Source organism: Theropithecus gelada, chromosome 2, assembly GCF_003255815.1.
Source record: "Theropithecus gelada isolate Dixy chromosome 2, Tgel_1.0, whole genome shotgun sequence".
NCBI lineage: Eukaryota > Metazoa > Chordata > Mammalia > Primates > Cercopithecidae > Theropithecus > Theropithecus gelada.
The window spans coordinates 126,282,296-126,297,471 of NC_037669.1; the positions used below are offsets into that span (position 1 = coordinate 126,282,296).

Consider the following 15,176-nt stretch of genomic DNA (forward strand, 5'->3'; position numbering starts at 1 on the left):
TTGGGCTATCTTTGTGATATGTTGTTGAATTTGGTTAGCTAGCATTTTGTTAAGGATTCTTGCATCTATGTTCCTCAGGGATATTGGTCTGTAGTTTACTTTTTTGGTTATGTCTTTTTCTGGTTTTGGTATTAGGGTGATACTGACTTTATAGAACAATTTAGGGGAGGTTCCCCCTTTTTCTGTCTTGTGGAATAATGTCAATAGGATTGGTATCAATTATTCTTTGAATAACTGGTAAAATTCTGCTATGACTACATGTGATCCTGGACATTTTTTTTGTTGGTAATTGTTTACTATCATTTTAGTCTCACTTCTTGTTATTGGTCTGCTCAGGTTATCTAATTCTTCCTGATTTAAGGTTGTGTCTTTCCAGGAATGTATCCATCTCTTCTAGGTTATCTAATTTGTGTGTAAAGGTGTTCATAGTAGCCTTGAATGATCTTTTGTATTTCTGTGATGTCAGTTGTAGTATCTCCCATTTCTTTTTTTTTTTTTTTTTTGAGGCGGAGTCTTGCTCTGTTGCCCAGGCTGGAGTACAGTGGCCGGATCTCAGCTCACTGCAAGCTCCGCCTCCTGGATTCAGGCCATTCTCCCGCCTCAGCCTCCGAGTAGCTGGGACTACAGGCGCCTGCCACCGCGCCCGGCTAGTTTTTTGTATTTTTTAGTAGAGACGGGGTTTCACCATTTTAGCCAGGATGGTCTCGATCTCCTGACCTCGTGATCCGCCCGTCTCGGCCTCCCAAAGTGCTGGGATTTGGACTTTCTCTCTCTTTTTCTTGATCAATCTTGCTAATGATTGGTCAATTTTATTTATCTTTTCAAAGAACTAGACTTTTGTTTCAGTTGTCTTTTGTATTTTTTTGTTTGTTTCAATTTCACTTAGTAATGTTCTGATCTTGGTTATTTCCTTTCTTCTTCTGAGTTTTGGTTTGGTTTGTTCTTGTTTCTCTAGTTCCTTGAGGTGTGACCTTAGATTGTCTATGTGTGCTCTTTTAGACTTTTTGGTGTAGGCATTTAGGGCTATGAACTTTCTTATTAGTACTGTCTTTGCTGTATCCAAGAGCTTTTGATAGGCTGTGTCACTATCGTCATTCAATTAAAAGACTTTTTAAATTTTCATCTTGATTTTATTTTTAACCCAATGATCATTCAGGAGCAGATTATTTAATTTCCATGTATTTTCATGGTTTTGAAGGTTCCTTTCAGAGTTGTTTCCAGTATTATTTTACTGTGATCTGAGAGAGTGCTTGATATAATTTCAATTTTCTTAAATTTATTGAGGCTCATTTTGTGGCCTATCATATGGTCTATCTTGGAGAAAGTTCCATGTGCTGATGAATAGAATGCATCTTCTGTGGTTGTTGGGTAGAATGTTCTGTAAATATCTGTTAAGTCCATTTTTTCCAGGGTATGGTTTAAATCCATTGCTACTTTGTTGACTTTCCATCTTGATGATCTTTCTAGTAGTATCAGTGGAGTATTGAAGTCTTCCACTATTACTGTGTTGCTGATTCCCTCAATTCTTAGGTCTACTGGCAATTGTTTTATAAATTTGGGAGCTCCAGTGTTAGGTGCATATATATTTAGGACTGTGATATTTTCCTGTTGGATAAGGCTTTTTATCATTGTATAATGTCCATCTTAGCCTTTTTAACTGCTGTTGCTTTAAAGTTTGTTTTGTCTGATATAAAAAAATAGATACTTCTGCTGGCTTTTGGTGTTCATTTACATGGAATGTTTTTGTTCCCATCCCTTTATCTTGAGTTTATGTGAGTCCTTATGTGTTAGGTGAGTCTCTTGGAGGCAGCAGATGGTTGGTGAATAGTTATCCATTCTGTTATTCTGTGTCCTTAAAGTGGAGCATTTAGACCATTTACTTTCAATGTCAGTATTGAGATGTGAAGTACCATTCCATTCATTGTGCTATTTTTTGCCTGTATACCTTGTGTTTTTAAATTATGTTTTATAGGTCCTGTGAGATTTATGCTTTAAAGAGATTCTGTTTTGATGTATTTTTAGGATTTGTTTCAAGATTTAGAGCTCCCTTTAGCATTTACCGTAGTACTGATTCTGGTAGTAGTCAATTCTCTCAGCATTTGTCTGTCTGAAAAAAGGTTATATCTTTCCTTCATTTGTGAACCTAAGTGTCCCTGGATACAAAAGTCTTGGCTGATAATTGTTTTGTTTAAGGAGGCTGAAGATAGAGCCCCAATCCCTTCTAGCTTGTAGGGTTTCTGCTGAGAAACATGCTGTTTTCTTTTTTTTTTTTTTTTTTTTGAGACAGAGTGTCGCTCTGCCGCCCAGGCTGGAGTGCAGTGGCCGGATCTCAGCTCACTGCAAGCTCCGCCTCCCGGGTTCACGCCATTCTCCTGCCTCAGCCTCCGGAGTAGCTGGGACTACAGGCGTCCGCCACCTCGCCCGGCTAGTTTTTTGTATTTTTTAGTAGAGACGGGGTTTCACCGTGTTAGCCAGGATGGTCTCGATCTCCTGACCTCGTGATCCGCCCGTCTCGGCCTCCCAAAGTGCTGGGATTACAGGCTTGAGCCACCGCGCCCGGCCTGAAACATGCTGTTTTCTTTTGTAGGTTACCTGGTGCTTTTGCCTCATAGCTCTTAAGATTTTTTCCTTTTCCTTCATCTTAACTTTACATAACCTGACAACAATGTGTCTAGGCAATGATATTTTCACAGTGAATATCCCAGGTATTCTTTGAGCTCTCTTTTATTTGGATGTCTAGGTCTCTAGCAAGGCCAGAGAAGTTTTCCTTGATTCTTCCTTCAAATATGTTTTCCAAATTTTTAGATTTCCCTTCTTCCTCAGTAACAATAACTATTCTTAGGTTTGGTCATTTAACATAATCCCATACTTCTTGGAGGCTGTGTTCATATTGTCTTATTCTTTTTTTCTTTGTCTTTATTGGACTGAGTTAATTCAAAAACCTCATCTTCAAGCTTTGAAGTTCTTTCCTCTGCCTGTATGATTCTACTGCTGAGACTTTCATTTCTTTGTTTAAGTCCATGTGGTAGGATGATATCATCAACAAAATAAGCTTGAATAGATGAGAAGTATTCAAAGACTAAACCCTGGGCGATTACAAACTTCAGCCAAGGAGGAAATGACAAAGGAGTCTTAGAAAGAACAGCTCAAGTATAGGGTTGGAAATAACCTGCTGGGTCCTGGAAGCCAATTGAACAAAGCATTTAGAATGGAAGAAATGATCAACTATGCCAGTTGTTTGTTAGTAAGATAAGGACTGGAAACTGACATGTGGATTTGGCAACATGGAAGTCTTTGGTAACTTTGGCATGCAAACATTAGATGTAGTACTAGGGGTAAAAGCCTGGTTAGAGTGAGTTCAAGAGAAAATCATGGGACACATTAGAGATAGTGAGTATGATGAACACTTCTATGTTTTGCTGTAAATAAAGCAGAAAAAATAGAACAGTAGTCAGAGAAACTACTGAAGTGACATTTACTTCAAAAAAATGAGATGAATAAAATCAGTTTATGCTGTTAAAAATAACATAATGAATGCAATATTTTTGATGCAAGAGAGGGTGGAGATTTGAGGGAGAAATATTTTTATAGGTAAGGAGGCCTGGGATAGGGTACACAGATGAAATTGTTCACTTTAGATAGAAGCCAGGCAGTACGCCCTCAAGAAAGTGAGTCAAACAGAGTATCTCAATTTAGTCAGCTTAGGCCCCTTTCTTTTAAAGAGCTTTTAGGAGGACTTATACAATTTCTTTAAAAGGAAATTGGAAATGTAGATAAATATATTTCTCTGCAAAATATAATAATAATCAAGGAAGATAGGGAGAATGGATTGTGGTAAGGAAACTAGCCATCAATGCCACAGTTTATAATTCTTTTTCTTAGGTTTTGTCTCTCACTTCTATGTAAACCAATCAACTATGATTCTTGGCCAGGGTTCCTATTTCAAATCCAGGTCAGGATGTAATTGACCGGTATAGCAGTAAGTTAAAAAAAGAAGGATTGAGAGTTTCATTATAAGTAAAAGGACTCTACCACTTGCCCTTTAGAGGCATGTCATAATGCCATTTTTATACACAATAATCAATAATCAATATGAAGAGTAAGAACAAACATGGAATCAAAATGTATTAGTAATATACTTGCTTTTGCAGACAACACAATTTAATGCTATTTTTTGAGTTAAAAAAGTATGACATTTGATCCTTCTGCTCTACCGTTCTTTCTGTAGAGCGTAAATGCAAATATTTTGTATAAAATTTTAGTACATGGGATCCCAAATTACATATAATATATTTTGTGTTATGACTGTTATTTCATTTTTTTATTAATGAAACTTGTAAACCATACAATGTGTGACTAAACATCAATATAATTTTAAAGAGTCGAATATTACAAGGCTTATAATTTCTGGCAATGAGCATGCATTGTGTTTTTAGGATTCTTCTCTATCCAAAGCACCTGAGTGTTACTTTCCCAGACAAGATAACTCTTATTCAGTCACGTCAACTAACTATTCATCAATGGGTGTAACAGCTGACCTCCAAGTAAATACTGCAAATGCTAGAATAAAGTTACCTTCTGACCCCATCTCAACTCTTCGTGTGGAGGTGAAATATCACAAAAATGATATGTTGCAGTTTAAGGTATGCTTGATATAAACTACTTCAAAGCTAGTTTTGATTTTGGGTAATTTTGGAGATTTTGGATAATTCTGCGATTTGATATTTAATGTAGTATTAAAGGTTATTAACAGTTTTGATAATATTTTGATTCTATAAAAATATTTTTTCCTACACAACTCATAGCTAGGTGCCCAAGAAATGAAACTGATCATTCTTGCTAACTTTGGGATTAATACAATGATGATTTAAAAACTACATTTAAATTCTTGCAATATACATAAGTCATTTATTATCAAACTATGCTGATAGTGTCATTAAAATAAACAAAATTGGATGCCTACTCTTTTTACTATTTTTAAGTTGTGGCCTTAATTTTCTGGCCAATGTAATAAGACATACCAAAGCAATAATTTCATTCAACTTTTAGAGATAGCATATTTTTGTAACTTAAGAATCCCAAGGGATTCCATTAAGATAGTATTAGAAATTTTAAATATCAACACAATAACTAGATGTAAAATGTATTTCCAAAGATATTTTCTCGTACATTGTTGCTCAGTATTTAGAAGCAGAAATGGTAACAAATCTCATTAGCAAACTCAAATGAAAAAATCAAATAATAAATCATCAAAAATTATAGGACTAAATGGACTATAAGGAGAAAAACTATTAAAAATGTTCATATTAAGTATTTTAAAATTATAAATGAGTCAATTATCTTTTAAATGTTAATTCACGAACTCAATCGCTGCTTTTAAAGTATTTTCATATAAATCTTAGTGAAATATCTTTTGAGACTTCATAAAATAACTTGTAAGTTTGTCTGAAAAAACAAACACCGTGCAATGGTTAAAATTCAGCAAGGGGTAAAGAATAAAAATTCATATAATTAAAACAGTGTGGAACTGGAGATAGAATTGCCTGATTGTTTATTGAAACGAGATGGCACAAAAGCATTGAAGATTGTGTGTGTGTGTGATGGCGCAAAAGCATAGAAGATTGTGTGTGTGTGTGTGTGTGTGTGAGATGGCACAAAAGCATAGAAGATTGTGTGTGTGTGATGACACAAAAGCATAGAAGATACGTGTGTGTGAAGAAAGGTTTGCAAATTAATAATGAAGAAGTAGGTTATTTAATAATTTATATAGAAAAGTGTCTGTTTTTTTATCATATACTAAAATAAAATTTAGAATGAGTTGCATGTGACAACTAAACATAGCCTAAAACAAATTTAACTGCATATTTATTTTGTATCTGGCTAGCAAAGGCCTTTCAAGCCACAGATAAAAAGGCATAAATGACATAGGTAAAAATCTACACATTTTCTTACATACAAATAAAACATGTTTTCACATGGAAAACCACTATACACAATTAGAAGACAAAAAATGGGTAAATATCTGATAAATATGTGACTTAAGGAAAGCAATTTCAACTCATGTAATCAAGAAAAAATATCAAAACCTCTCATAAGAAGACATTTAACAGAAGAAACTAAAATATCAAGATAATTACACTCATTAAAAATTCTAGGAACAAAATGCAATTTAAAGTACAGTGGAACATAAATGCTAATAATGTAGAAAAAGATGAAATCTCATAAGAAATGAAATAAATAACAATGAAAAATAAATGCTTTTAATTTAACATAAATTAGCACTAGAGTACACATTTTGGTGAGAATATTAATCAGTAAACAAATTCTGGAAAGCAGTTTGTCAATAGTTATCAAAGACCCTAAAACGGTAAGTATACTCAGTCCCTAGAGGTATTTAAGAAATGTGCTGAAGAAATAAAAACACAAATAAACATAAATTAGCATTAGGGTTTATTGTATAATCATAGGTATGACAAAAAATATTGAAACAACTTCTGTTTTTAACCATGAAATAATGTTGGTATACCCATACTATAGAATATTTAGCTCTAAAATTTCTGTTTTGATCTTATTGTATAGAAAACAAATCACAAAACAATTTTTAAAGGTTCAAAAATGCAGTACTCAGTTTGGTCCCATTATAAATGTGTATATGAAATTCTATATTGATATGGTTATATGGACCATGAATGTAGAGTTAGAAATTATATGGAGAAAAAATCTAAATATTCTTAGTTGAGCCATTATTTAAGTTATTTCATGACATGTACATGCTATGTCAGCAATCAGAGTAAACTTTTTACTACTTATCTGCAATAGATTTACGATCCCCAAAATAAGAGATATGAAGTTCCAGTACCGTTAAACATTCCAGACGCCCCAATAAGTACTTATGAAAACAGACTTTATGATGTTGAAATCAAGGAAAATCCTTTTGGCATCCAGATTCGACGCAGAAGCAGTGGAAGAGTTATGTAAGTGATTGAATGATTTGATATAAAGGATATTTTAATTTCAGCTTAGGATCAGAAAAGTAAAATGATTAACAACCTTCACTGTCCTAGAGTAGCATCACACAAAAAAAATTTAAGTTGTGTTAAATAACTTTGCCCATTTTAATATTTCTAGCCAAACATAGTCCATGGGACTATTTTAAAGGATTGACCCACAATTTTATCTACACTTTAGAGGTGTTCAATTTCACTATTAGTATCAGACTCATTCTTCTAATCAAGTTGGGAACCAAAACCAAAACCTCTTTTAAAAAGCATGATGAGTGTTGGCAAAAATAAGTATTTGGAAACAAATGAAGTAAATATTTATTAAAACTGTTGAAATAGTTTATTGGTGCTTGAATCTGATAGAATTAATAATTTATCTGCCATGTATTAGTGAAAATAAGTTACAACACATAAGTCTAGATATATTTTTATGTTACAATGAATAAATTTAATTTTAAAATTATGGTCTTTATTCAAAATATCTAGAAACTATAATATATTGAAATATACTTTTATGTAATTTAAGTTTGCCATGCCATTCCTTAGATGATGTTATCAGGATGTTTTCTGGTATTGTCAGGATATGTACAAATAAATAATGACTAAAACTATATCTGGATCATTTTAATAATTTTGTTGTTATGACAATATTTTTGTTCAAAAACATGTGAAGTTAAGTCATTTTATAAAAATATCTTGGTGCAAGGGCATTATTCATTGTCATTTGGCAAGCATTATTCTCAGTTTTCCAAAATAATAAATATAAAAAGTTAAAATATGCCCAGATTACTTGTAATACTTACGTTTCCTCTCCTTGCCAATGTTACTTTCCATCCTCCTTTATGTTCTTGCAAATGAGTTGAATAATATGTTTCTTGAAACACATTACTTCATACACAGCTATTTTTATGAACATAAAATAAAGGAAGAAGAACACAATTGGGAGTAGTAATTGGCAAGAGTTCAACATTTAAATATCCATTAAACTTAAAATTCATTATAATATTGATTTATTTTTATTCTACATGTAGAAAAAAGTGTATTGTGATTAACTCAAGGGAGCAAGAAAATTGAGAACTTTTAATTTCTAGGTCACACATTACTGAGTCATTGATGATTTCATATTAATTTTATTTTTAAAAGGAATACTTGTCTAAAGAAGCACATGTACAATCATATTATTTATGATTCCCCTATAAGTGTACGAAACATATTTTACATATTCCTTAATTTAGCTAAAAGAAAAAATGTATTAGAATAGTTATCTATTTCCATTTGGTACCTGGGTATAATTAGGAATATAGAAAAAATATTGATTTTTTGATAATTTAAGAAAGAATTACCATTATCATTTGTGATACTATTTTGCATATATTTTGACAGACATAGCTTTATTTTCTTTTGTTTTCAGTTGGGATTCTTCGCTGCCTGGATTTGCTTTTAATGATCAGTTCATTCAAATATCGACTCGCCTGCCATCAGAATACATATATGGTTTTGGGGAAGTGGAACATACAGCATTTAAGCGAGATCTGAACTGGCATACTTGGGGAATGTTCACAAGAGACCAACCCCCTGGTGTAGGTACCAACATGTGACCACTCCATGAGGCAACTAAGACCATGAGTAGCATCCAAGCCACTTCTTTATAGGCCTGTGCTTTAGGATTGAAGTAATGACTAAGGCATTAGTTAGCAATCTCCAGAGCAGCTATAGCAATTTTCTGAGAAAGAAACCCAAAAAGTCACCAGAAATTACAGGTGGAAGCAGAGGAGTGGATGGATAACAATTTGCTTGACTACTGTGAGAAGCCAGGCTTTGACTCAATACCTTAACTGTTTCAAATGCATAGAAAGGATATGCTGATTCTGTATTCCCAGTCAAGTTTACCTTTACTCCAGTATAGAAAATATCTGCCTAACGGTTTCCTTGATTGTTTTTTACTTCTCAGATACTGATTTGATCTTTTTTCCCTTTATAAACCACAGTTGTGGCCAAACTGCAAATTACATCTTTACAATGTGTTTTTATGTACTCATGACACTTTTTCCAAAGATTTGTCTTGTTAATACAACACATTTTATGAATATTTAATGTACTGTACAACAAATAATATTATCTATAATATTCCAAACATATCATAAAAATATATTTCAACAAAAATTTTTCTATTTGTATTTTTCACATGTGATGTGTACTTAAAAGGATATACTCAGTAGCATACTATAAGTTTGCATCCTATTGTAAGCATTTTTTATTGTTAGGTGCTCAAAGAGCTTGCATTTATAACATAATACTCCAAAGTTAGGTTATTGAAGGCTGTTTTCTATTAACACTAACTTGAAAGAATACATTTTACCAAAACTGATTTCTTAAAATCCCTTCAGCATTTGTACAGATATTATTAGATTAATATACTTTTGATTATTGATATCTAAAATTACTTTCACTAGTAATTTTGTATATTACTGAAAATAAATTACTACAAAATCACTTTCAATGGTAATTTTATATATTAAGAATCAAAAGTATATAATCTAATAATATCTGGCTATGATTACAGTATCAAACAATGAATTAAATATTTTATAAATATAAAAATGTAAATGTTCTATAAATATAAAATATATAAACAAGATATTTTCTGGACAGTTTAATTGTATTCATCACTTTTATCATTTCTAGGGCATTTTACTATGGAAAAAATACCAGTTTAGAGATAAGTTAAACATATAACTTATGTTTATTAGAAGTTATTAGATTTCTACATATAACTTATGTTTATTAGAAGTTATTTATTCTATTAGAAATTAATAGAAATTAATTTCTATTAATATACAAATATTATATAAAAATATTTGTAAACTACTCTAAAGCAGGAAAAATTTAAACAATTATTTTCTAGGGAGACACATTTATTTTAACTGAAGCATGGTTTAAGGTTCGGGAAAAGAGGAATTTAAATACCACAGCTTGATTATATAATAAATTGTAAAATAACATTGATTAAATTCACATGCTATTGTTACTTAAAATATATTGTGCTTAATTTTTATATTTCAGTACAAACTTAATTCCTATGGATTTCATCCCTATTACATGGCTCTGGAAGAGGAGGGCAATGCTCACAGTGTTCTCTTACTCAACAGCAATGCAATGGGTAAAAACATCATTTGTTGAATATCTCTTATTTTATGTGACGTTTTTATAAACTAATAGATGTAGATAAAAATGGAATCTTATTTTGAATTTCCAGATGTTACATTCCAGCCAACTCCTGCTCTAACTTACCGCACAGTTGGAGGAATCTTGGATTTTTATATGTTTTTGGGCCCAACTCCAGAAGTTTCAACAAAGCAATACCATGAAGTATGGTTGCATATTTCTTTAAACAAAATTAAAAATGTTTATAGCATCAAGTAATTCTCTTAGTTCACACGTGAATTTTTTTTTTAAAGGTAATTGGCCATCCAGTCATGCCACCTTATTGGGCTTTGGGATTCCAATTATGTCGTTATGGATATGCAAATACTTCAGAGATTCGGGAATTATATGACGCTATGGTGGCTGCGAACATCTCCTATGTACGTATATTAATTTTAAAACAATGTTAAATATGTAATATGTAAAAGTAGAATGAAATAATTAAACATGTATACTTTAAAATTAATTTAAGCATTATACTTTAAACTAATTAGACATGCTTCGTTTTTTTACTAGCACCTTATGTATTGGGTATGAGATTTATATACAGTGTCTTTGTCAGACAGATAAAACAGAGGAAGAAATACCATTCCTTTTCCCTTTCCCTCCCTAATTATATCATGCTGTGTTGTGCTAAACAAGTCACTGTGCACTTGCTTTCCTCTCACAAACTCTGGGTTGCACAGGCAGTCACTATGTTCTCTTCATGTTAAGAGTTCACAGAAATGTGTATTGTCAACAAGATAAGAATCTGTATCATCAACCGGAGAACAAGTTGGATGTGGAAATAATTTTTTTTTTGCCCTGGAATAGATAATAGTTGTAATATATAATACAGATTCACTCAATATTCAGGAAGCTAAATATTCCAAAGTATCCACAAATGATCAATCTCTAAATTTCGTCATTGTTTAGCAAAATTAAGGAACCTTGGGTTGCTGCTGGTAATACCTAAACATTAAAATATAGAAGACTTGATATATAAGAGTTTATTCTAAGAACAATCAGAAAAACCTCATTATAAGACATTGGTATTTATAGTAGGGTCCAATATAGGGTTCCTGAATAACTAGCATGGGAAATTAATTATGTATGTTGACCATATAGAAACATGCAAGTGGAAATTTATTATTTAAAAGGAGGTATACATTATTGACCATACTTTCTATGGTACCTCGAAGAAGAAATTGAGATAATGTCCAATAATATAAAATAATTAACAAATTTTGTATTTAGGCTTAAATTGAATATTCCATGATATAATGCAAATATTTGTTGGTTTAAACATACTTGCAATTACCTATCTTACAGCAATTCTTGTTTATATAAGCAGGGCTATTATCCTAAAAATGACTTTGATGGATATTACAAGAATCAGATCATAGTAATTGATGTAATTGGTAATACTCCTTTTGGCAATATTAGAATTATTTGAAATTATCCAACATTTGCTGTATAGTTCCCAGAAACAGCAACACTTCTTTCTGTATATACTGTACAAAATTCCTATTTGTCATGTAACCTAATTTCATAGCATCATAAATACTATTGCCCAGTGTCTGTTTCCTTTGAAAATTACATAATGTATATCAATTTAGAACAGTTTTTACCTCTAAATCAAAATTACTAAATGAACTGTCAACAAAACAGAACATTTATAGAAAGTTGTTCTTAGAATACCTCATATCTTTACATGCTACTTTTATTCCTTGAACAGTAAACCACTTAATTCTTTTTAAGATCTAGTGAGGAGGAACTCAAACTTTCATTTTGCTGTTACTTTTATAGGTATAATAAAATATGATACATTTACCATTTTGTATTTTTTGCCATACTGTGATGATTTTTTGTGTATTTCAGGATGTTCAGTACACAGACATTGATTACATGGAAAGGCAGCTAGACTTTACAATTGGTGAAGCATTCCAGGACCTTCCTCAGTTTGTTGACAAAATAAGAGGAGAAGGAATGAGATACATTATTATCCTGGTCAGTACTTGGAGTTTATCTGGGTCTTATTTCTTGTTTCTATTAATTCTCCTAAAATGAGGAGGAGGAAGGTGTTTCAAAAATAGAAAGTATATAACTTTGGATAATACTCCCAAATCTAAAACTCTTTTCCTTTAGCACTTCATTTTATTTGCATGGGTTGTGATCAGCTACCTTTTTATTTCGGTATATCCCTAGAGGTTTAAATCCAAAACTGAGTTAAAGGCAAGCTGTTTTCTAGTTATCATCCAAGCTACAAATAGGTCTCTATTTATGGGAGTTATCAAAATGTAATGGTAGAGTTTCTATTTTTATATAATTAATAAGTCATTCTCTGGTATTGCTTCTGATGTTTTTTGTATTTAAAAATTTGCCTTCAGATTGGTGATTCAGTGAGGATAATTTTTTATCACTAACATAGGAAGTAAGCTAGGTAGCCAGATAGCTCACCATAGAAATAAAAACAAAAACCTCTACTAATCTTGCTTGAAATGATAGCTAATGCATTTCTGACAGTCCTTAGAATTTCCTTCTAAGAAATTTGGAGGGCAATCTAGCTAGAACATTGATGTTTATATCATTTGTCATTTCATGTGAGAGCACATTATTATGATAATGTAGTAATGAAAACTTATGCTTCATAACCACTGTCCAAGTAGTTATGCTTTTTTTCATGTGTACTTTGTTTATATTTCATTTTAATTTTAGGATCCAGCAATTTCAGGAAATGAAACAAGGACTTACCCTGCATTTGAAAGAGGACAGCAGAATGATGTCTTTGTCAAATGGCCAAACACCAGTGATATTTGTTGGGCAAAGGTACTAAATCGATATCTTGAAATGGAATAAATACAAAAATTATATTTCAATGAAAGTTTCCATTTAATTAGTAAAAGTTAAAAACATTCATGAGAGCTATACAGAAATGTAATGATTTAATAACTAATAAAATAATGTGTAGTCTTTGGTTCATTCCAAATTATTAGACACAAAGAAAGAATTCATATAAATCACATATCCAAATATGATTTGTTTAATTTTTAAGATGCATTTTATTATATTTATTGGTACCACTTGTAATTTATTATAAAACTACCATTAGTAAGATGGCTACTCATTATTCTGTACTACAAGATATTTAAATGTTCACTTCTCTTAAAAACATATTGTTAATAGTAGCAACAACATGTTTTGACAGCTATACTTATAGTTAAAACTTAGATCATGAAGTATAATTCACTGTATTTTACATAAGCAATTATATTCAGACCTGATATATTAATATATTACAAAAATATTTTGATTTGACTTTTATATAAAGCAATCAAGAAAAAATCTCATAGTAATAACTAGAATGAACAACAATGATAAAATCCTCAAAAAATCTATGATGCGAGACACAGTTCAATGAAATGTGAGAGGCTTTTTGAATCTTGGATTGATATTAAGACATTAGTGATTAAATCTGTGAAATGCAAACATGTTCGGTAAATGTTTGTTGTACTGTATCAACATTAATTTCCTGGTTTTGATAAGTTCACTATTGTTATATTACATGTTAACATTAGAGAAAGCTGAGTGAAGAGTATAGACAGGGCTGGGCACAGTGGCACATGCATGTAATGCTTGCAGTTTGAGTGGCTGAGGTAGGAGGATCTCTTGAGCCCAGGAGTTCGAGGTCAGCCTGGGCAACACAGGGAGACCTTGTCTCTACAAAATAATTAAAAATTAGCTAGGCATAGTGGTGCATGCCTGTAGCCCCAGCTACTTGAGAGGCATATTAGTCCAGAAGGTTTTTTTTAAACTCCCTACTTTCTCCTCATTCTGTATTTCTACACATTTTGTCAGATTTCTACCCTTTCTCCCCTTCCTTTAGAGCACTATTCTCTGTCAGTAGCTAATCTCTTGTAAATAATTTCTTTTTGATGGATTATTTATATATTTATATAGGACTTTCTAACTTCTACAATATAGATTCAAATTTCCAGAGCTTTTGGCAAACTGAATTTGAGCTCTGTTTTGTGTGTTTCTGATTGGAGGAGAAGGAAGAAAAAATGTTGGTAGGCAATGAGGTCAGGCTGAGAATAGTGATGAAGGGAGAGGAGGATTTAGTACTAATTCTGAAAGTCAATGGGATGTTTGACTCAGCATGACATTATTCAATCAGTTCTTTTCTTCCTTTCAAACAAAAAAAAACCTGCTTTTAGTTTTTAACCCTGGAGTAATTCTAGATGTAGTTCAAATATACTATATTAAATTAAATTTAGCATATATTTTTCATATTCTTTTTTGACCAGAACATTTTGGTTATATGTATTATTTTCAAAATCACTAACTACCATAAAGGTTGACATTTCTATTTTGTATTTGCCATATTAAAGGGTAGACTAACATGGAAAATGGGAATAGTTTGCAAATGATATGTATGCCAATAATAATGATATTTGAAGGGATTACAGATCTGAAGACTTTGGGTTAATAATATGCCTCTAATACTCCATTACACTTCATTTACATAGGAATCATATCATGCTGACTACGTTTTGATCTGCTTTTCCATGTCTTGTCTCTTGTAGGTTTGGCCAGATTTGCCCAATATAACAATAGATAAAACTCTAACTGAAGATGAAGCTGTTAATGTAAGTTTTACTTTGAGTAACTATATAATGAAAAGAAATTCAAAATTTAGACTTCATTATTTTAATCATTAACTCAATTTGAATTCTTTTCTTTAAAAATAGATGACCATTTTAAGTTATCTATATCAGACCATATTTAGATCAAATTTTACCTAATTTTCCTCAATAACAAAGTATAAGTCAGCCTATTAAGCAATTTTATATTTTGCTTTATTTAATCCAAGCATTCCTTCTTTTATTTTAAAAATTATGCCCTGGCACGGTGACTCATGCCTATAATCCCAGCACTTTGGGAGGCCAAGGCAGGTGGATCATGAGATCAGGAGTTTGAGACCATCCTGGC

General features: G+C 31.8%; 1 protein-coding gene across 1 annotated transcript in view; it reads left to right on the forward strand.

Moving 5' to 3' along the window:
- Window positions 1-15,176, forward strand: part of SI (sucrase-isomaltase) — a 102,485-nt gene that overhangs the window by 53,830 nt on the left and 33,479 nt on the right. Inside the window, exons 26-34 of the mRNA XM_025376269.1 lie at window positions 4,437-4,643; window positions 6,820-6,974; window positions 8,413-8,581; window positions 10,065-10,161; window positions 10,258-10,370; window positions 10,460-10,585; window positions 12,066-12,194; window positions 12,903-13,013; window positions 14,771-14,833. Coding sequence (XP_025232054.1) covers window positions 4,437-4,643; window positions 6,820-6,974; window positions 8,413-8,581; window positions 10,065-10,161; window positions 10,258-10,370; window positions 10,460-10,585; window positions 12,066-12,194; window positions 12,903-13,013; window positions 14,771-14,833 — 1,170 coding nt within the window. The remainder of the gene's footprint in view (window positions 1-4,436; window positions 4,644-6,819; window positions 6,975-8,412; window positions 8,582-10,064; window positions 10,162-10,257; window positions 10,371-10,459; window positions 10,586-12,065; window positions 12,195-12,902; window positions 13,014-14,770; window positions 14,834-15,176) is intronic.